At 54.6% G+C, this 21,481-nt stretch overlaps 1 protein-coding gene across 18 annotated transcripts in view; it reads left to right on the forward strand.

Moving 5' to 3' along the window:
• CLASP1 (cytoplasmic linker associated protein 1) overlaps positions 1-21,249 on the forward strand; it is a 217,155-nt gene extending 195,906 nt beyond the window's left edge. For 17 of the 18 annotated variants that reach the window (XM_058664314.1, XM_058664322.1, XM_058664315.1 and 14 more), the window contains 7 exons: positions 5,990-6,140; positions 7,499-7,742; positions 9,484-9,674; positions 10,947-11,075; positions 17,913-18,119; positions 18,894-19,010; positions 21,045-21,249. In XM_058664314.1, the coding sequence (XP_058520297.1) occupies positions 5,990-6,140; positions 7,499-7,742; positions 9,484-9,674; positions 10,947-11,075; positions 17,913-18,119; positions 18,894-19,010; positions 21,045-21,131 (1,126 nt within the window). In that variant the 3' untranslated portion in view covers positions 21,132-21,249. Of the gene's footprint in view, positions 1-2,127; positions 2,245-5,989; positions 6,141-7,498; positions 7,743-9,483; positions 9,675-10,946; positions 11,076-17,912; positions 18,120-18,893; positions 19,011-21,044 lie in introns of all 18 variants that reach the window. The other variant, XM_058664332.1, reaches the window with a different exon arrangement.
• Positions 21,250-21,481: the final 232 nt, after the last annotated feature.

Consider the following 21,481-nt stretch of genomic DNA (forward strand, 5'->3'; position numbering starts at 1 on the left):
CCCAGGTCTCTGTGAATCGGCAGATGCTTTGTACTTTTCCAGGCCTCCATTGCATCTCGCTTGTTCTCCTCTTAACTTTTACTGTTAGGAATGCAGAGCAATAGAAGAAATGGAAAGATTTATTTTCTTTATTAAAAATCCCAATGACAAATTATTGTGTAAGACATTAGTTAGGTTTAAAAACATGCCCACTTTACGGTGTGTAAATAAGCAGGTCACTGTAGCCAACTGGAGCCCAGCAAAGAAATGATTTCTCCTCATCTCCAAAACCATGTAGCAGGAGGGAGATAGGCCTCATGTCATCTGCTGGGCTTTGCCTCCAGCAGGAAGATTCCAAGGCAGTGAATTGCATAACGGGCCGCAGCCATCCGGGCTGAGCTCTGCAAGGCCGGACTCCCTGACCCCACTGTCCTTGGGGCGCTCAGTTCCCTAAGGGAAGTTTTTCATCTAATGTTGAGTATCACAATGCATTAGTTGGGTTTTTGTTTATTTTTTGGATTTTTTTTTTCTTAGTTCAAAACTTCTGCTCTGGGCCAATGGTAATAAGGAGAAACTATTCTAAAATGAGCAGATCTGGTAGTTTCTTTGGCATGTCACTGTGAGGAACTATTTGCCAAAGGCACCACAGTGTTAGGAATGGCACAGCTGACAAGGAAAGCGTTGGCAGCACATCCCAGCAGTGTGTGCACAGGAGGACTCAGGGGACGGGATGTGTGAGTGCAGCTGTGTGCTCAGAGCACATCCCAGCAGTGTGCACAGGAGGACTCAGTGGACGGGATGTGTGAGTGCAGCTGTGTGCTCAGAGCACATCCCAGCAGTGTGCACAGGAGGACTCAGTGGACGGGATGTGTGAGTGCAGCTGTGTGCTCAGAGCACATCCCAGCAGTGTGTGCACAGGAGGACTCAGGGGACGGGATGTGTAAGTGCAGCTGTGTGCTCAGAGCACATCCCAGCAGTGTGTGGTGTGTGCACGAGGACTCAGGACGGGATGTGTGAGTGCAGCTTGCATCATGGAGTACTGGCTTTTATGCAGCTTGACATTGAAGTGAATGGATCAGGGGTTCAAGGGGCATCAGCCAGCCTGTCGCAGAGAGGATAGAATGGTCCCTGCTCCAGGTTGCCCAATAGGACACTGGCATCAGATGAGCACTGTGTCCCCTGGCATTGATAGGTGATGGGCTGCACCTGGTGTTTGTGTGCAAGCTCCTGTCAGGATCAAGGCCAGCCATGGAATCAAGGTTGGCAGACGTTCTGTGGACTGTGCACCTGCCCTTAGAGGTGTTTTCTCCTTGCTACTAGCAGACCCCTGCCTGAAGGGCTGCCTGTGTGTCCCTGTGCCCACGCGTCTGAGCAGTATGGCACTAGGCGGAGACCTTGGTGACCTCTCGACCTCACACCTAAGTTCCTTATGGCGCAGGGACCATGTCTGTGTCCTGCGGGGGACAGGAACCTGCAGGCACTCTTGTAAGACCTGCTGAGGGCCTCTGACCTGGGATCTTGTCTCACGTCCCAGCTGCTCCACACCCCTTCACACACTTGTTCCATCCTTCTGCCTCGCCGGTTGATAGACCTTTGGAGTCACTTCATCGTGTCTGTAGAGGTGACAGTCTGCGTTCTGGAGTCCCTTTTTTTTCCTTTGGTTTCCTATTTGACACTGGCCCTGCTCCCGAAGAAGCACATTGCTCTGGAAGCATATTGTCCCCTTCTGGAGGGTGCTGGCTGAAATTGTGTATCTCCAAGCAGGTGGCCTGCCTGCTCTCCAGGGCCCCACGTGGATGGAGGTCCTATAATTTCTTCAGGGTTCTGTATAAAACAGTTGATGGGTTATCTGAAACCACGAGTTTATAATGCTCTCCCCAGCACTGGCAGACACACACAGCCTCGTGTTGACACACCTGGAATCTCCATGATTGTGAGAAGTGAATGCCCCTCATGATTGGGGGGAAAGCGGCAAGCAGTGTTCACCAGCAGTGTGTTCCTTGGCTCTGAGTGGTAGGGTTGATGTGACCGGGGTAGGCCTTGCCGCAGCAGGAAGAGGCGCTTCCGATGGAGTGTCTGCCTCCTCCCCTCCCTTTGCCTTCTGTGTTTTTTTTTTTTTCTCTGATTTTCCTCTTCTGATCACTGCAGTCGGTTATGGGGTTGGAGTGCCGATGGGCTCTCGAAGCACCCACCTCCCTTTTCTCAGCCTAACTCCATTCCCACCGCTCCCTCCCACAAGACTCTCAGGCGCCCTTACTCTCCCAGGTAACACGCTACCTGTTACACTTGTCTGAGGTGTCACAATATTATTGTGTTTCCATGGTCGTCTCAGGTCTTCGGGAAGCCTCTCAGCTGCCTTGGCACGGCCCAGCAGGGGTAGAGCCTTGGGGAGACGTGTGAGCAGGTGTGGACTCACTGTCAGATCATCCAAGGGCAGAGGAGTCTTCCATCACAGCCTGCTTGCTGCCGGCCTCAGGTGCAGGCAGTGCCCAGGCCCCTGAGGGGGCATAGGACATGCCATGAGGTCAAGGCCACAGTTGTGGGAAGGGTCTTCAGCATGCTTCTCTGGTGCATTTCATGTTCCTCCAGCAGGCGAGCCAGGCTACTCTACTCCTTCCTCAGCCAGAGGTAGATTTCTTTCTAACCTGTTGTCATGTGCTCATAGTCTAGCCATACATTTGCAGAAAGGAAACCCTGCAAGTTAGAACCCCGTCCCTGGTCTCTGAGCCCTGTAGGACGAGCCAGTGCCTTCTGCCTTGGTGCAAGGGCTCAGCAGTCAGGACTCGGCCGGACGCCCACACCGTTAGCTGCCTCGGAAGGCCGTGCCTGGGGAGCCTCTGCACTGAGGATTTGTGTTTTATAGGTCTAAAAGTGCTGTCTGTCATGGCAGCAAAGCACGGCGCTACCTTTTTGGTCAAGGCTTGGTGAGCCTTGCAGCATAAGGTCGGTGTGTTGACTGTCTCCCGAGGTGCCTCCTGGGTACTAGGCCTCAGCCCTGTCCCAAGAGCAGAGTGGGCCTTAGCCTCTTGAGCATTCCTCTGCCTCCTGGCGTCGTTTCCCACACCTGCACATGGCAGCATACAAGGTCTGACACATCAGAAGTTTGTGCTCATCTTCACAACTGGGAGAGACAACTGATTATACACGTCTATTTTAGAGGGGATCTGTGTCCATTTGCTGGATGCCAAAATTCTCTTAATTTCATAGCAGGGAACAGTTAGTGTTACTCTCTAACCCTTTCCCTCCTTAAAGACTTGACCTATGCTGCTCACCACCCTGAATGCGAGTGCACATGCTGTAGGCAGCTGCCCGGGCTGATTGCCTCCAGTGCTGCTGATGGCGCGGACCTTAGGTCGCCAGCGGTTGACAGTTACTCTTCTTCATCTCGAGAACCTAAAGAAAGTCCTTGTGCCAGCTACTGAGTACCTGGCCTTTAACCCAAAGGATTATGTCCTGGCGTTGTTTCCAAGTTGAACAAGGACACAGGTGTGAGGTGGGTGGTACGTGAGGTCCAAATAGCCAGCTCTTCCCAGTCAATCTTCAGAGGCCTCCTGCTGCTCCCAGATGTGCCAGTGTGAAGTGCAGTCCTGGAAGTTCTGCCTCACTGTGTGGTGAGGGCTTGAAGGGACTGAGCTGAAGGAAGACACATCTGAACAGAGCAAAAGAAGTAGCCTTGACTGGTTCCTGTCCTGGGGAAGCAGGTGTGTCCCACCTTAGAGCTCATGGTTTCACACTTCCAGCCAGTGAGTGCTGAGTGCACACACACACACACACACACACACACTCCTGAACCAGAAGTCTCCATTGGTTCAAAGCTGCAAGTGAGAAGGGCATACGTTAACCAGCAGGCTGTTGTGATGATGAAGTTCTATTAATGGAAAAGAACTGCTTGCAGAAAGTGTGGGTTAAGAACAGCAAGATGAATTATATGAAAACTAATATTCTCTGAAGCGACATATGGAAAATAATATTGTGACATCCCTAAAAAATCTGAACATTCTCCAGATTTCTCGTGCATCCATCATTCTTTCAGTTTTCAGATTACTTTCTCGTTTTGCATGGACTATGCTGTTGTTTTTGGTTGTTGTGATTGAAAGTGTATTACGGCATTTTCTACATTTTGTATATGTATTGTGTTTGAGTCATACTACTCAGTCTTTCATATAACAGTGTACTGGTCAGATGTATAAATGACTTAGCTCATGTGTGAGCTGGTGTTGTGGTGCACCAGTGCAGAGGGGCTGCTGCTCAGCTGCACAGGGACACAGCCTTAGGGCTCGAGAAGGGGCTAAGGTCTTGAATCCCGTTCAGCTTTTTTACTCTACCTCCTGCCAGATGCACATGACGTTCCAGTCTGAGTAGGCACATACCAAGTGCCACTCATGGAGTATGTTTTCATTCACCAGAACTGAAAGATGGGTGCTGACTGGGCGGCGAGTAGCTTCTACTGTGAGCAAGTTTGGATGTTGTGCTTAGCCAGGCACAGCTTGGCCGCTCCAAGGGAGAGCATCCGTGTCTGGTCTTACTCCAGTGCCTTCTTGTCAGTCCGAGACACTCAGCCCGTGGGAAGCTGTCCTGTTGCTTAGGTTGCCCTGAGGAAGGAGCCTGCCCACAGGGCCTACACCATGTAGTTCCAGCGATGGCTTCAGTTCTTAGGAACAGTGTACACAGCTCTGGGCTCCCTTGGCGTTCTTTAGCAGGTCTCGGGATAGCGGACACTTTCTGCCAGCTGATCTTTTCTTGGATATTCTTTTAAAATGTGTTATATATTATTTGTTTATTTGAAAGGCAGAGTGTAGAGAAAGAGAAAGAGCCAGACAAGGAAAGCATCTTTCACTGATTCATTCCCTCAAATGACTCAGACTGGGTCAGGCCGAAATGAGGCTCCTGGAGTCGCATGTGGGTCTCCCGTGTGTGTGGCAGCCACCCGAGCACTTGGATTATCTGCTGCTGCTTTTCCTAGGCACATGAACAGGGAACTGAATCGGAGCAGAGCAACCAAAACAGGCCCGCACACATGGGATGCCCGCAGTGCAGGCAGCGCGCCCTCCGTGCCGCAGTGCAGCCTCTGAACACCTCCTGGAAGCGTGTGACGTTTCAGCTAAGCTACCCTTGGCTGGCGGCTGCTTCAGATTTTATGTTGTGTTTGCTCGTGTGTGTCCTGTGCTTTTCTCTGGTGTTCTCAGAGAGGGACAGTCACGGCTTTTGTCATCAGGATCCTCAGACATCTGAAGGTGCTTGTCCACAAACTACATGACACCAAAAAGCTCCTGGCGTTTTTGCTCGATTTCATGTTTTTGCTATACTCACTGTCTGAAGGGGCAGTTGGGATCACTTTTCTGAGACACCTGTTCTTCGTGCTTTTAAAAGTATTTCTGGACGTCCGTCCCTGGGTGTGACTTATCTTTATAAGAAAAGTTCCAGATGGAAACAGCTGTGAGAGTCTGACACTTATAGCAAGCCCCTAGTTAGACTGTGTGGGAGCCATTGGTAGCGCTGACTTCAGGTTGGGGTGGTTTTTGTTACTCGTCCTAGTTGGGGATTCACACATTTCTGGATTAGAAACTGACCGGCATGGCCCATCCTGTGAGATCATTGCTCCTCTCCTCGGAAATGTGTTTTCAATACTAGTTTTATCTCCAAGTACCCATTCCTCTGAATTTGTTTGTACATTTGAGACCAGTAACAATCAAACTACTTTTTTCCATCTTCGAGATAAGAAAGTTGTTTCCTCACTGTCATCACTTCAGTCACTGGTTGTCACTCTTTGAGTTCTTGCATTCTCGTGGTCACTGCTGTTCCCTCTGGTTCTTGTTGAGGGCTGCTGGAATGTGCCTGGGACCAGATGTGACGAGGAACGTGTCTCATTGTGGTGATCTAACAAGAGATGTCTCATTTTCATTTCAAACCATCTACAGAAATGAAACTTTATACTACAAGCAACTGATGTCCCTATCTTGATTTTATGCATGTGCCTCCATTTAAAAAGTGAAATATGTTTGATCCTTAGCATGCTGGACTACGACACAGAGAACCTGAACTCTGAAGAAATCTATAGTTCTCTGCGTGGAGTCACAGAAGCCATCGAAAAGTTCAGTTTCCGAAGCCAAGAGGATCTGAATGAGCCTATTAAACGGGACGGTAGAAAAGACTGTGACAGTGTGAGTATCTCCACAGACAGGCCGCTGTGCACCGTGGCTGCTTAGAGGCGCTTAGTTAGGATAGTTTGACTTGGTTCTTCAGATTATCTCAAGTTTTTTTTAACCCGTTATTCTTTTATAAATAATTTTTCTCATAATAGTAATAGAATTTTAGAAACTGTAAATGAAAACAAAGCCATTCCACCCAGAGAAAACCTACTAAGATTCAGTACACACCCTTTTCAGCCTTAATTTGCTTAATTTACATCTTAGTTCCTCTTGGGTGTTCTTTTGAACATCCCAGCCCTCCCACTGGGTCTGTACGTCGTTCAAGAGGAAAAGTAGAAGCTAGACCAGGGGCCTAAGCGCCAGTGCTGGCAGCAGCGTCACCCGCAGTGGCCCATGGTGGGAGCAGCCTGGGGTCTCATACATACTGCACCCTGAGAAACCCTGGAGGGTGGGAGCAAGGGAGGCCAGCCAGTCACCAAGGGCAGGTATTTTATGTTTTGCCTTGTATGAAATCTCTGCCTTATGCAAATTCAAAGGCATACAACAGAATAGAGGCTCCCGGGGCTGGGAAAAGAGAGGAGGGAGTTAGCACTCAGAGGAGCAGAAATTCTGTTGGGGATGTTGAGAAAGCTTTGGGGTACAGAGCAGGGGTGTGTGCGCCCAGCACATGGTTGTGTGCTTGAGAGAAGCAGTGTGCCATCAGCAGCCCCAGTCAACAGTCTGCTTTAGGGGTTACCAGCATGCCCTGGGGCCTGGGGATGCTTCCGCCATCGCTGTGCAGACGCAGGCCTGGGGCAAGAGGGTCTTGTCCTGCCTCACTGCCAGCAGTCAGCCAGTGCTGCCCTGCAGAGGAGAGGGCCCAGGAGCCAAGGGGTTCAGGGGCTCCTGAGTGTTATTAAAGACAGCACTCAGAGCATGCAGGAGGAGAACCTGCTCCTTGATACATAGGGAGTTAGAAATACTCCCAAGGAGGATGGCCTGCCTGGGAGGCACTGTGTTCTCCGTGGTTTGAGATGAGGAAGTGCTGTGCCTTTCCCTGCCTGATGGGCACGTGTGAGGACACCAGGAAGTGGCATGCTCCAGGGTATGTGTCAGGTCAGGCAGGCAGGCCCCAGCAGCAGCAGGTAACTGCCTTCCGTTCTAAAGGAACTCCTCGGGATTTCTGGATGCCATCAGCCCCTTGAGAAATGTGCAGTGGGCCGTGGAGTTGCAAACCAAAGCAGACAGGACACAGGCGTGGGGTCACCAGATGCTGTTCCCTGTGGGTCAGCTTGTGAACTGGAGATGTGTCGCCTTGTCAGTGGCCAGATGGCAGGTGACCCTCTCTGGCGGGTGTTGCACTCGGGGACTGACACTGTGCTGTGTTCCAGGTGTCCCGCGATGGTGGAGCTGCGTCTCCTGCCACTGAAGGCCGGGGAGGCGGAGAAGTAGAAGGAGGCAGGACAGCTCTGGATAACAAGACCTCGCTCCTCAACACCCAGCCTCCACGCGCCTTTCCTGGGCCACGTGCACGAGACTACAATCCTTTCCCCTACTCTGACACCATCAACACCTATGACAAGACAGCGCTAAAGGAGGCTGTGTTTGACGATGACATGGAGCAGCTTCGAGATGGTTTGTCTCCTTGTGTGACCTCCTCCGCCACCCCAGCACACACACAGTGCCTTCCATGTGCTGCCCCCTCACATTAGCTCAGGTGCACTGGGCCAGTGCCAGGGTAGTTGCTTGCTCAGGATCTCTGCTGGGCATGAGGCAGAGATGGGGCAGTAGTGGCACAATGGCACGAAGGCCTCAGTGGCCCTGGTTCCCCTGCTTGTGGAGGCAGCCAGAAGTCACTGCCCCACTTTGGGTGGCGTCAACAGTGAGGTAGGAAGCAGGGAGCTCCTGGGACCCACTCTCGTAGCAGTTGCATGGCCACATCTTGTGGGGCCGCGCATGGGACTGAGCTGCGTGCCATACCTGCCTGCCTGAGCTCAGCGAGCAGGGGAGATTGTTCTCATTACAGAAGAAACGGGCTCAGAAAAGTTACTTTGCATGCCCAGTTTACAGCGGCTCATATGGAACACAGTTGGTCCAGCCCTCTGCAGACTCCTACGCGAAGACCAGTCAGCAACTTACTCATTTGCTGAATAAGTATATGTTGGTATGAGTGAATGTTTATCTAGAACTTGTTGGGTTTTCACCTCATTGTTATGGTCACATACCTTGGTTTATTCCAACTTGATGGTGATTTTTTTAAAATTGCATAGATCTGTTTTGTTTGAAAACCTGTTTTTGAAGTTTTGGTGAAGATAGAATCCTAACTGGGGCCTCCAAACAGTTGACACTCACATAGTTCCTGGTCTCAGAGCATGCAGGGCCACCTTCTGAAGAAGCAGCCTTCTCCCGGTGCTCCCCGGTGGTGGGTGGGTGCTGTGCAGTGTGTGCCAGGGTTACCCGTTCTGAAGGCATGGGTCCTCCCGCTGATGCGGTTGGCACCTCTTCACTTTTTGGGTCTCCACGAAGGTGGAATGGAGACAAGTGGTGCTGTCACTTATTTGCCTCCTGTGTACTAAAAGGCTTAAAGAACAACGTGGGGTGACAAGGGAAAATGACAAAGTTCTTTAGCACCTCCGACTTCCTTGTGGGTTTGCTCCCCGATCTTAGAGGCTAAAGAAGTATGCAAATAAGCATCTTAGTGGTTCCATCTGGCTTGTGCTTCCACCATGCTCATTTAAAATGTCATCTTCAGAGCAGATCCCATGTCAGAGGCCATGGATCTGCCTCTGCTGTTGGTACCATTGTCGAGTCCCTGCAGGTGCTGGTAGTTGAGGTCCGTGAACCAGCCCTGTGGGATGTGAGGTGACAGTCCTCAAACATACCCCACCCCTGCTACTGTCTGCTCGTTGTGCTCTGCATGGTGGAGCAGGAGACAAATGCTGCCCAGCTGTGATGGCCTGAACACGTGTGCCCTGGAAGAGAGGGTGGCAGTGTGAGCTGAGCAGAGGGACACATGCTGCCCAGCTGTGATGGCCTGAACACGTGTGCCCTGGAAGAGAGGGTGGCAGTGTGAGCTGAGCAGAGGGACACATGCTGCCCAGCTGTGATGGCCTGAACACGTGTGCCCTGGAAGAGAGGGTGGCAGTGTGAGCTGAGCAGTGCTGCAGTGGCAGGGCCTGAGGCAAGCTACGGTAGAGCAAGGGCTACTGGAGGCCAGCGTCGTCTTGTCTGTGTGAAGGAGGGGGAGAAGACAGCAAGGGAGGGAACGGGCCCTGGGTATTGCTTCAGGGCTGCTGAGGGCATGCAGGGTTAGCCTGGACAGCAGGGCAGGAGGCAGCGAGCACAGGTGCTGACCTCTGCCTCTTCCGTCCGCCAGTGCCCATCGACCATTCCGACCTAGTGGCCGACCTTCTGAAAGAGCTGTCGAACCACAATGAGCGCGTGGAGGAGCGCAAGGGCGCCCTGCTGGAGCTGCTCAAGATCACACGGGAGGACAGCTTGGGCGTGTGGGAGGAGCACTTCAAGACCATCCTGCTGCTGCTCCTGGAGACACTGGGTGACAAAGACGTGAGGCCCTGGGCCCTGCCGGGGGAGGGGCTGTGGGGTCGCTGCAGCCGCAGCTCAGTGCAGGCTGCTCCAGGGCTGGGCAGGGTTCCTTAGAGCCCGGCTGGCCTGGCACAGGGTCTTTGAGAATGCACTTCTGCCCATGGCTGGGATTTATTTCATGGGCACTCAAGAAATGAGCCATTCATTTGTTCAGAGGCCCCCGTTTCATGCCCCATTCCCTGGAATTCTGCCTCCGCCCAGCCCACATGGACTGCGGTCCCAGTAATCTTGGTCAGTTGAGTGAGTGGTTCTGGAGCTTGAGACTTGTGCCATGAATTTTAAGGTGAAAAGGCTGCTTGGCACCAGGACAGGAGGCCCTGGCGACTTAGCCTGCGTCTGCCTGGGATGGACTGCGTGTTGGAACCTGTGAGATTCTGCTCTGGAAAGGAACATCTGCGGCCTATGCCCTGGCTCTGTGGGCAACAGAAACAGTGGTGATGGACGTGTGGTGAAGAGCACAGGGCAGGGCCAGGAGGGCTGCCAGGAAGCTGCACCCAGAGCCAGGCGGCTGGCTGTGCCCTGGGTCACGATGGCGGGTGGAAGGCAGGGAGTTTCCTGGCAGACTGGTTGCTTTCTGCTGCTCAGGATGCATGGTTTGGGTCAAGGGTAGGTAGAGCTAGAACGATGCAGACAAGGTGAAGCCGGATGTTAGCTCGGGAAGCAGCTGGGCTGCCCTGGGCCCTGTCAGGCGGGACACAGAGTGATGTCATGGGAGGCAGGTGTGTTAGTGCGGGGGCCAGACAGATAAGTGTCAGTCGGGATGTCTTTCTCGGCTCCTTCCCTGAGATTAGGAGTGTGTTAGCAATGACCTTCCTGCAGGAGCCAGATTTTGCCTGAACCCTCAAGGTCTGGCAGGCCCAGTGAGCTGCGCAGGCAATCGTAGGGTCGGGGTCAGCTCCTCTCTGCTTATCCTCGGCTCACATTTTATAGGCTAGTCCTGTGGGGAACTGAGGCTGCCGATGAAAAGGCATGGCCTCTAGCGCGGGCTTGTTCCAGAAGCCTTCACTGGACCCCTCTGAGGCGCTGGGTCCTAGGCATGCCGCTGTGGGGCATGGTCCCTTCCCTCTTGGAGTTTACCGCCCAGGCTCTGAGACCATGTGGCCTGTAAGAGCAGGCAGAGCCTTTGGGGTCTCCAGGGAATACTAGGGAATCCCAGATCAGTTGTGCAGCCTTATGGGGTGTGGCAGGTGCTATGCACTGTGTGGTCATGTCTTCTGTCCATCTCGTACCCAGCATTCCATCCGCGCACTAGCGCTCAGAGTTCTGAGAGAAATCCTGAGAAACCAGCCAGCAAGATTCAAAAACTACGCTGAGCTAACAATCATGAAGACTCTGGAAGCCCACAAAGACTCCCATAAAGAGGTGAGCACTCTCTGAGCCTGGGGTGCTAGGCAGTCGTGGCTGAGGGCCCTTCCATGCAGGTCTGTAGGCAGAGGCCCTTCCTGGGGCTCGGCATGGGACCCCTGTGCCTGGCCAGCAGTGCAGTCTGAGGCCAGGGCATGTCTCTGCTTCCTGACTCCCTGGGGCTCCCAGAGGCTCCCACAGGCAGCCTGCTGGTGGTCGGGGAGGTCTGACGATCTGGCGTGGAGGTGGAGACTGGCGTGGGGATCGGCTAGGCTCAGAGACAGAGCTTGCTGGCGCAGAGCCCTGGACAGGCTCCTTCTACCTGTGAGCTCAAGGGCCTCCCACAGTCTCACGGCAGTGGGACATCAGCAAAGATACCTCTGGCGTGATGCTGCTGACGGTAGGTGCCAGCTGTCCCCCCTGTCCTCCCTGTGGGCTGCTGTCTGGAAAGAGGCACAGCAGAGGCCGCCCACTGCACTCCTGTTGCCCCCGTGGCACTGGGAGCTTGGCTGCCAGGTGCACTCTGTCCCTTGCATGTGGCGGCCTGCGAGGGATAGGCCCTGCAGCGAGCAGCTGCAGTCAGTTTGGGCTGTCCACACCCTGGGTAAGAGCCCTGGTTCTGGTGCTGGCTCCGCTCTCTGCTCAGCTGCCTGCTGGTGTACATCCGGGGAGGTGGCTGATGACGACTAAGGACTTGGGTCCCTGCCACCCACTGGAGAGCCCCAGATGGAGTTCTGGGCTCCTGGCTTTATCCTGGCTCAGCCCCGGCTCTTCCAGGGGATAGGTTTTGTCTCTGTCAGTCTATCTGCCTCTATGCTCTATATACAGAATAATTAAATATATATATTTAAAAACTTCCCCTTTGAGTAAATAAAAATAAATTGATCACTGTGATTTTTTAAACTTTGTCAGAGGCCCCTAAGAATTACAAGTTATCATCTGTTGTCCATTTCCAGTTTTCTTGGAAGATCTCGTTTTTCTTTTCCCTGTAAAAATGAGAACTTGAAGAGAGATGGTTCTTAGTTAAGATGCCCGAGGGAAAAGAGCAGAGAATGTCTCCTGCTTTAAATGCACATGCCAGCAGGCATCTGGGAATCCCTGTGCCCGGGGTGCCTGGTTGCCGCCTCCATCGCCTGCTTCAGGGTCAGTGGGCGGCAGGCTTCCTGCTTTGTAGAGTTATACTTTGACCTTGACCGTGCCGTAGGATATTCTCTGCTAGAAGCTACTGACTCAGGCACCTGGTGGCTTAGGCTGCAGGTTCAGGGTTTAATTTTAAGGCTTATTTTTTATGTATTTGAAAGGCAGAGTTGCAGGAGCTGCTTCTGGTTCTCCCGTGTGTGGGTGTGAGGGCTCAGGTACTTGGGCCAGCTTCTGCTGCTTCCCCAGGCACATTAGCAGGGAGCTGGGTCAGAAGTGAGGCAGCTGAGACCCACACCAGTGCCCACGTGGTATGCCAGTGTCACAGGGCAGAGGGGCAGCCACCTCGCCATAGTGCTGCCTCCTGTCTGTGCTATTTTAGCCAGTCTGTCTCATTCCTTGTTTGTGTTTTTGAAGTCAGAATGATGCAAGGTGCATGAGGCTTGTGCTGTAGCCATTGTGTTCCGTGTTAAGAGGCATGCAGTACTTCTCTGATAACTCCATCTTTTCATCCTGCTCGATGTTAGCACTCCAGACACAAATGGTAAAAGACCCAGTTGCCATGTGGCCGTTGCGAGGTGCGGCCCGTTTTTCCACCTCAGCGGGCTTGGGGGTGTGGGTATGTCCCTCTGAGGGCGCTGTCCTCCGGCGTCCTCATGAGCTCACAGGCTTAGGTGGAGGAGGGCCGGCGAGCTGTGAGAGAGCCAGGCACGGACCTCAGCCCTCCCTGGCCGAAGAGCTGCACCGAGGGACCCCGGGGCTGGCCAGGGCGGGGCTGCTGGGCCTAAGCTTTCCTCCCCGGAGCCGGGACCTTTAAAGCAGCAGCACGTGTGGGACCTGCCGACCTGCCTGTCACACTGACAGTGCACCAGGCAGGTCTCCACAGCACGCTGGCCAGCACGCCTTGCAGACAGTGGGAGTCCCAGTGTCGAATTCTCTAGTTGTCAGCTTCAAACTGTCTTGACAGCCGCTGTTGGATGAGTAAAATTCGCTTCATTATCTGGCTCCTTTTCTGTCTTCTTACTGCGTGTTTCACGAAGTGGATGAGGTCTGTGGTTGTGGTGACCCTTGCAGATGCTGCTGAGGGCGGAGGCTGAGCCTGAGCCCTTGTCTGCTCCTTTCGTTTGGACTCAGAATCCGTAATCAGGCTGGCATGACTCTGCTGACCAACAGAGAGGATTCACGTGGCCAGAAGGTTCCGGGGTCACCATGCATACCCACTCGGTTCCAGCCGTGTTGTCGTTCTCACCCCACCCCCTTTGTGGAACCTCTTTACATAGTGCGGTGCAGAAATGGGCTTTGAGCATCGCTGTCTCGTGCCATACAATACAGCTCTGCAAAACTTCACACACGACCTAGTTCCAAAGCACCACGTCTTAATAAATCATTTTCCACACCTCGAAGGCAAGAATCCTTGCTGCTCCCTGTCCCGAGGCTGTCTGTGTGGTTGAGGTGCCCCCCATGTTGACGATCCGCCCCCCCCCCAGTGCAGTGCCCGCTGGCCTTCCCGCCTCGCCCAGCAGGTGGCACCAGTCTGTCCCTTCGGCTGAGGCTCTCCCCTGCTGCACTCCCACCGTGGCTCGGGGTGTTGGCCTTTCTTTTCTTTTTTTTTTTTTTTTTTTCTTTTGAACTCAACCACTTGTCCATGACAGAGCCAAGTCAAACTTGGAAAACTGAAGACATGCAGTCCAAATTTTGAGAACCCCTTGCTCTAAAGGAAGAAACTTTATCCTTAAGCAAACATTCATCAAGATTCTGAGTCATGACCTCATTCTTTTCCTTTTTTCAAAAGCTGAATGTGAAAGGCCTGCTGTCCCTAGCTAGACACTAGAAACTTCGGTTCACCTTGAAAGGGAAGAAGCCCTGTGTTGCTGACAGGACCCTTCCAGCACAGCAGAGTTGGGGCGGGTTCTGCTCCTTGAAGGTCAGTGGCAGCCCAGAGGCCTGTGTGCCTTGAGTACGCCCAGCACCACTGACTTCAGCCCCCGTTCACTAAGCAGCAGTGTCTCCCTTGCTTTCTGTGGCCCTGTTTGCTTTTGCTCTCTATGTACTTACATTTATAATCTTCACTTCTTAGGTTACATAGAACACAGGGGCAAAACCTCAAGTTGGCCCCGTTGAGGCAGCTTGCCAAAGCCAGGGGCTTGGCATGTGGAGGCAGCTGAGAGCACTTCCTGCCCAGCCGAGCCCAGTGGCGAGGGAGCTGGCTTTACACCATCCCCCTGCCAGCTGTGACAGGCACCTTGGCTCAAGCAGGCGTCCAGTGAGGGCGACACTGGAGTTCCTGGGGCATCCTGGAGTCTGAGGGGACAGCAGGAGAGAAGGGGTCCCAGGGCTCCTCTGGGGGCAGGCTCTGCTACTTTCCTTTCAGCTTCTGCTGACCTTGGCCAGGGGCCTTCCACGCTTCCCTCTGGACCATGATGCCTGCGAGACCGTGCTGCGTTTCCTGGGTTTAGGAACCAAGGCTTGCAAGTGCCACAGCTTTCTGACTGCCACGCACAGAGTTCCCACTGCTTCCCACACCTTGTCTTCACACAGCTATGTGTTGTTTGGCCAGGTAGATGAGTCACCATGTGCCGGGCTTTCCCAAGCACACACAGTCTCAGTGAGTGAGGTAAAGCTGCCTGCTGCTGGTAACCATGGCCTGAGGGGGTTCCCAAAGACCTGGAAAACTGAGGCCCAGCGGCCTGCACGCGGGCTGCTGTCAGTGTTGGTCCTGCTGACAGCTGAGGCCCAGCAGCCTGCGCGCGGGCTGTAATCGGTATTTGTCTTCCGCCTTGTGCCTTTATACACTAGCTCCTTTGTGGAGAGTGTTGGTGCAGGTCAGTGTGGTGTGTAGACCATGGGAAAGCAGATGCTGCAGGGCAATGAATATAAGAAGCATTGATTGGGACAGAAAGATGATTGCACTAGGCTCCCACCTTCCAGGAACTTCTGTCTGCTAAGAGAAAACTGTGTGTGGCAACACGTGTCCATACAGTGCTGCAGGGTGCATTCGGCAGCTTCCTGGAGGCACTGTGGAGGTGAGAGTATTGTGAAGGTGACCTGGCCCAGCAGGTGAAGGACATGTGGGAGAGCTGTGATTGGGCAGGGCACTCAGGGTGAGGCAGCAGCCAAGCCTTCCAGAGGACTGGCTGGCTACCCAGCAGCAGAAGCTCCTGGGCTCCTTGAGTGTGTCTAGGAGCCAGGTGTCCATGGGGGGACCTGTGGGGATGGCACTCAGCCCTGCCAGTGCCAGGCAGCTGCTCTGTCTGGGTCATACTCTCTACAGCCTCGCAGGAGCTGCCTGTGTGCCTGGTTCTCTGCCCATGAGCTCGCAGGATCCAATGTGTGCGTAGGTCTCTCCACGGCCTTGCAGGAGCCAGCTGTGTGTCTGGGTCACTCCACGACCTCTCTGGAGGCATCTGTGCTTTTCAGCTGGAATGTGCCAGGCTGGTTGAGGGGCCTTTCTGAATCCTGGAATTAAATAGGCAGGTTTCTGGGTAACGACGTGAAGCCTCACTGAGCAGGCAGCTTGGGGCTGGAGGGTGGAGCTGAGGTTTGCCTGCTGTTGCTCTGCACATCCAGGAAGTGCTGATGCACCTGCAAAGGCAGCCTTTCTTGGGGTTACAGGTCCACCAGGGCTAGAATATTTTCATGAGATCTGTATGGAAGAAGCTGTATCTGCAGAGAGAATCAGTGGGCTTCCTTTAAACCGGGGCTGGGGAACTTCCAGCCTACAGGCCACATATAAGGCCTTTGAAATCATTTGGTGCGGGTCCTGGCAAGGCAACCACCAAAATTCCATAACTCTGGAGCAGGCTGTTTTTCAGTTGATGATTGTGTATTGCCCATGAATGATGTTATAAATATCTAAATGGCCCTTGGCAGAAAAACGGTTCCCACCCCAGCAAACAGCACTTTGGTGGAGTGCAGCAAGATGCCATAAATGCTAGGACCGACCTGGAACTGCTGACGAGAGCAGTCCTGCTGGCCATACTGAGGTTCCTGGCAAGGCTGAGCCTGCTGCCTGGAGGCGCCAGGGTGGATTGCTGTGCTTGGCTGGGCCACGACCCGAGGGACTCCAGCAGGCATGATCCCTGTAGGAACCCAGGGAAGCCTTCTGTGCAGCGTGTCCTCCCTTCCCATCCCAGCCCTCCATGAAGGCTCCAGGCCTCCCCACCCCCAGCCCACTAGGCTCACCTGTGAGAGCTCTGAGCCCAGGCCTGACAGACGGCAGCTCCTGGATTGGCGCTGGGTGAACACATGCAGCAGCAGTATGAGGGGCAGGAGGGAGAGGGAGATGGCTGCAGGGCTGAGAGCCTTGGGAGCTGCCAGGGAGTGGATGGATGGCTCTTCCCCTCTGCAGGGCTTCCATGTGCATGGCGAGCCCAGGTCCATCTCAGGCTTGGTGACAACTTCTGATTTGTGCGTGGCATTGACTTGAGTCAAAGCAGCACACACGTGCTGTCACCAGGGATCCAAAGCTGCTGGTATGCCATGGAGGCATCAGGGACCAGAGAAGTCAGGGTGGAGAATGACAAGCAGGGCGTGCTGGCCACCTGCAAGAGGCGGGAGAGGCAGGGACCACAGTCGTTGCTGCTGTGCTGGCTTGCATTAGCCACCAGCACAGGGCGCCTGGTGCCAGGGCTTGTGGGGGCTGAGGGCTGCCCCCTGCCAACTCCTCTGGGCTACAGGCTGCAGCACTCACTTGCTCATGTGGAAGCTGTGGATCTGTTGATTGTTGTTCACTTTACAATAACCTGCGCTCCGAGCAGATGTGGTACTAACCAGGTGCTGGCCAGGCGTGGGCAGAGCCCATGAGAAGCAGCCGGCCAGACCCAGAGGTGCCACCTTCTGAGGAAGCTGAACGCTTTGTTGTTCCACAGAACAGGGATGACCTAGGGGCCCATGAGGTACACCCCTGCAGCACACGCTGGTCCTGCCCCTCTAGGGAGAGGCCCCATGGCCCCGGGGTTGGGCCAGCCAACCTGCAGTGTTGCCTCTGAGTGCACGTATCACTCGTCCACCCATGTGTGGTTCTGGTCCCCTGGGTCGGGCCCCTCCTGGCCATCTCGCATGTTCCCTAGCTTGTGCATCCGCTCAGCTCCTCACATCCCTTATGCTGCTTACCGAGGCCCCTATGCTACCTCCAGGGGCCCATCTGCTCAGAGCCATGTATTGTTGCCTTAGTAAGACTAGGCTGAGCTGCTCTGAAGAGTGGAACACGGTGGCCAGGTGGGAGGCCCAGTCCAGGGCTGGCAGTGGGAGAAATGGCACATTTTCATTGTGCTTCCTAAGTCGTCTCCCCAGAGGCCAGAGGTGCACTTTCCTCGAGGTGGAAGGTGAGGGGTGGCGTGAACACGAATCCCTAGGCAGCGCTTCTCACTGGAGGCGCTCAGAGCCACACTTCTGCCAGCTGCTCTTCCACTCTGCCCCCTGGGAAATGTGAGTCTGGAGTGTGTCCCTCGCCTGGGTGTTGGGTGTCCCTCGGAGCCATGGAGCTTCTTGGGCTCAGGAACATAGCTAGCTGGGTCCCACCTCTGGCCAGGGCCCGCCTCTGCCCGGGTCTATGGGTTGGGTAGCAGCCATGCTGTTAGGCTTCTGCTGCCAGGTCACACCCAGACAGCCTCTCTTGGTCTGACTCTGTGTTACTCTACTGTGAGTCTGCATGGGGCTGAGCGGCAGGTGGTGTGTCCCTGCCAGGGCCCTGGCACTGACCCCAGCACCCGTTTGCAGGTGGTGAGAGCCGCTGAGGAGGCCGCGTCCACATTGGCCAGTTCCATCCACCCCGAGCAGTGCATCAAGGTGCTCTGTCCCATCATCCAGACGGCCGACTACCCCATCAACCTGGCCGCCATCAAGATGCAGACCAAAGTGGTGGAGAGGATCGCCAAGGAGTCCCTGCTGCAGCTGCTGGCCGACATCATCCCGGGCCTGCTGCAGGTGAGCCCAGCAGGAAGGCATGCCCTCCCCTCGGTGCCAACTTTGTTTACTGTCAACATGTTTGGATCTTTTTTGTTGCTGCCTATCTCAGTGTGGCCCCAGCCCTGGTGGAGGAGGTCAGTGAGGGTGAGTCAGACAATGGTCTGCTTACTGAAAACAAGTTGGGGCCTAGAGCTAGATAGCGGGTGGGGGCAGGGATCCAAGGAGTGCAGACAGCAGGGGTGTGCTTTCAGCAGGCAGGGAGGTATCACTGCTCACTTGGAGACTGCTGGGCCTGGGCACAGGGGTTTCACCTCTGCCTGTCAAGGGCTGGATTTCTCACAGGTAGGCCCATCCGGATGTGGGATGGTGCAGGGTCCAGCTGCGGGGGGACACAGACGCTGGGACATACTGGGCTTTGCCACAAGAACACATGAAGGCATTCCCGTGTGTCTGGGCAGTTACACAAGGACTATGCTTTACCTGCAAGTCCCTTCCCTCCCCACCATCTCTCTCCTCCCTGTGTCTCTCTTCCCTGACTGTCTCTGCTCCCCCATGGTGTGCTGTGGGTAGCAGCAAGGAAGAGGTGCCCGTGGAGAGGGGGCTGCTCTGCCCTGGGACTGTGTCGTGCTATGCCACACGCCAGGCTTCGCCATGCGGGCATGAGAGCGCCCTGGTTTCAGCTGCTGGCCTAGGACTCTGTGCCCAGGCGGTGCCTAGCTGCTCGGAGGCCGAGCTTGGAGGCCTTGATGGAAACACTGAAGAATTCGATTTTTGTGTTTCTTGGCTCTCTAGGGTTATGACAACACGGAGAGCAGCGTCCGCAAGGCCAGTGTGTTTTGCTTAGTGGCGATTTATTCCGTAATCGGAGAAGACCTGAAGCCTCACCTGGCACAGCTCACGGGGAGCAAGGTATGTTGTAGGGTGGCTGCCTGGCCGGGCTCTGTGCACTCCTCTGCGGGAATGGCTCACTGGGCCTGATCTCCCCCAGAGCCTTCTCAAAGGTGAAGTGAGTACCTCAACAGACATGCACATTATTGTAAGGAGACACTAACACCATGCAGCACAGTCTATTTCAGATTTGTGGCGGGGAGGGGGATTGAAAACACAAAATCATATTTCTGGTTATGTGTATTATAAATTAGTTTGTTCATTCAGACATTTTTGTTAGTCAAAAACAAGCCCACTGCAAATGACCAAGCCTTATTTGAAATGTTTCCCTATTGTGTTTCCGGAACGCACTCTGCTACCTTTGGCCCATGTGTGCAGGGTGTGCCCTACAGACCGCTGCCTCCCTCTGTGCTGCTTCTCCGTGGGCAAGGCCTTGGCCCCCACCCCCTTGCTTGCCATGGGACACTAGGAGCCTGTCCTTCCTACCCCAGAAAGAAGGGCAGCTTTCATTGAAACCTAGCTGGGAGCCTAGGACCTAGAGGACTCAGCAGTGTCCTGGTACTGATTGGCCAGAGGGAGTGAGGCGGACAGTGAGTGACAACAAGATAGCCAGAGGGATTGAGGCGGACAGTGGGTGGGAGTGAGATGGGCAGTGGGTGAGAGTGAGACCGACAGTGGGTGGGAGTGAGACGGGCAGTGGGTGGGAGTGAGGCGGGCAGTGGGTGAGAGTGAGACCGACAGTGGGTGGGAGTGAGACTGGCAGTGGGTGGGAGTGAGACGGGCAGTGGGTGGGAGTGAGACAGCCAGAGACAGTTGAGGCGGGCAGAGGGAGTGAGGCTGGCAGTGGGTGGGAGTGAGACAGCCAGAGGGGTTAGGCTGGCAGTGTGAGGGAGCGAGGCGACCAGAAAGCTGTGCATGGTGGATTCTTGTTCATTCACCTGCTCTTCCAAGTGGCTTCTCACATAGGTTTTCTTACAGTCACACTGCTTCTACAAATGTGAGTTTCTATTGATTGCTAATCTTGGGCAGATTATCACCAGAGTAGATTAACTTCATGGCATTCCCGTGGTGCTGCCTGCTGCCTTACATTCTGTGTGTTCTGGAGCCACAGGGCTCCAGCTTAAGGCAGGTGGGTCTTCAGCTGTGGACGTTGCCCAGGCTGAGCGTGTGTGCTTCCAGCCCAGGAATTGGCCTCAAGGAGGCCTGGCGTGTGGGAAGCAGGGGGCAAGCCCACCACTAACCCTCCTGGGCAGCCCAGAGCCCTGTGTCTTCAGGCTCAGCCACCTGGGTGAGAAACACTTGGAAGAATGCCATCTGTCATGGACTGGCATGCTTTAAAAATATGTATTTATTTGAAAGCATTACAAAGAGGGGGGAGAGACCAAAAAAAATCTGATACCTACTGATCTGCTCCCCAGAGGGCTGCAATCCCCAGCACTGGCCCCAGCCTTTTCTTACATTTGCGAAACAACGCAGTGTGAAAGCTACTTCCACAGCCGCTATGTTGTTCTGAGTCGCTGGGAGCCGACTCGAAGCCCATAGGGAGATGTGTGGGGCTGTACCACTCTGTGTCAGACTGGGACACCTAAGCTTAGGGGTGGACGTGGGGTGTGTCATCCAGTTTTGTCCCTGGAGTTTGCTGAGGTGACTGTATGCCCTGTGCACACAGGGGCGTTGGTGGGAGGGGAGAAGCGGTCCCATCTGGGTGAGCGTGGGGTGGGGGGGCCTCAGTGGCAGGAATGCAGTGACCTGGGCTAGAGAAGCGGTCACCTCCACATGGGTGGGGGGTGAGAGTTGCACCTCAGCCATTACCCTTCCTCTTCCTCGCTGTGACAACACCATGGCCTCGCTGTGCTTCTCCAGTGACTTGGAGGAAGCCGCTGGGCCCTGTGGCGTGTTCTGCCCCAGCGGTGGGTCGAGGCCTGCAGTGTGTGGCAGGCTGCCAGTCACCCTGCCATATCCACCATCAGGCAAGGTCAGGGGACCCCTCATTTTCCCGTTCTCTCCTCCCGTGGCCTTGCCTGCCACTCACTCACTCCTTTCTTCTCCTTCCAGATGAAGTTGCTCAACTTGTACATAAAGCGAGCCCAGACCACCAACAGCAACAGCAGCTCCTCCTCGGACGTGTCCACACACAGCTAATGGCGGTACCCACACACAGCTGGTGCCTCGGAGACCTCTCCCCGCCCCTCCCTGGCTGCCCAGGCCGCACAAGGAGGCCCGCCGATATTTATTACAATCAGTATTTTGGTCCCTTCCAGCTTTTGTGTAGAATCCTCCTGGTGTTGAATGTAAAGACAGCCAGGCCTGTGCTGCAGCCGCCACGCACATGCAAGCAACAGGAACCGGAAAGAGCCATACTGGACCCTCTGTGTGCCGCCTGCCAAGACCCCAGACATGAGTGGGGTGCAGTGTTCCACACAGCACTCACCAGTACCGAGGAGCCTGTAGGCTGGTCTTGGTTCTCCAGGCCGTAGAGGTGGGGTGGGGTC

The sequence above is a fragment of the Ochotona princeps genome, chromosome 5 (assembly GCF_030435755.1).
Source record: "Ochotona princeps isolate mOchPri1 chromosome 5, mOchPri1.hap1, whole genome shotgun sequence".
Lineage (NCBI taxonomy): Eukaryota > Metazoa > Chordata > Mammalia > Lagomorpha > Ochotonidae > Ochotona > Ochotona princeps.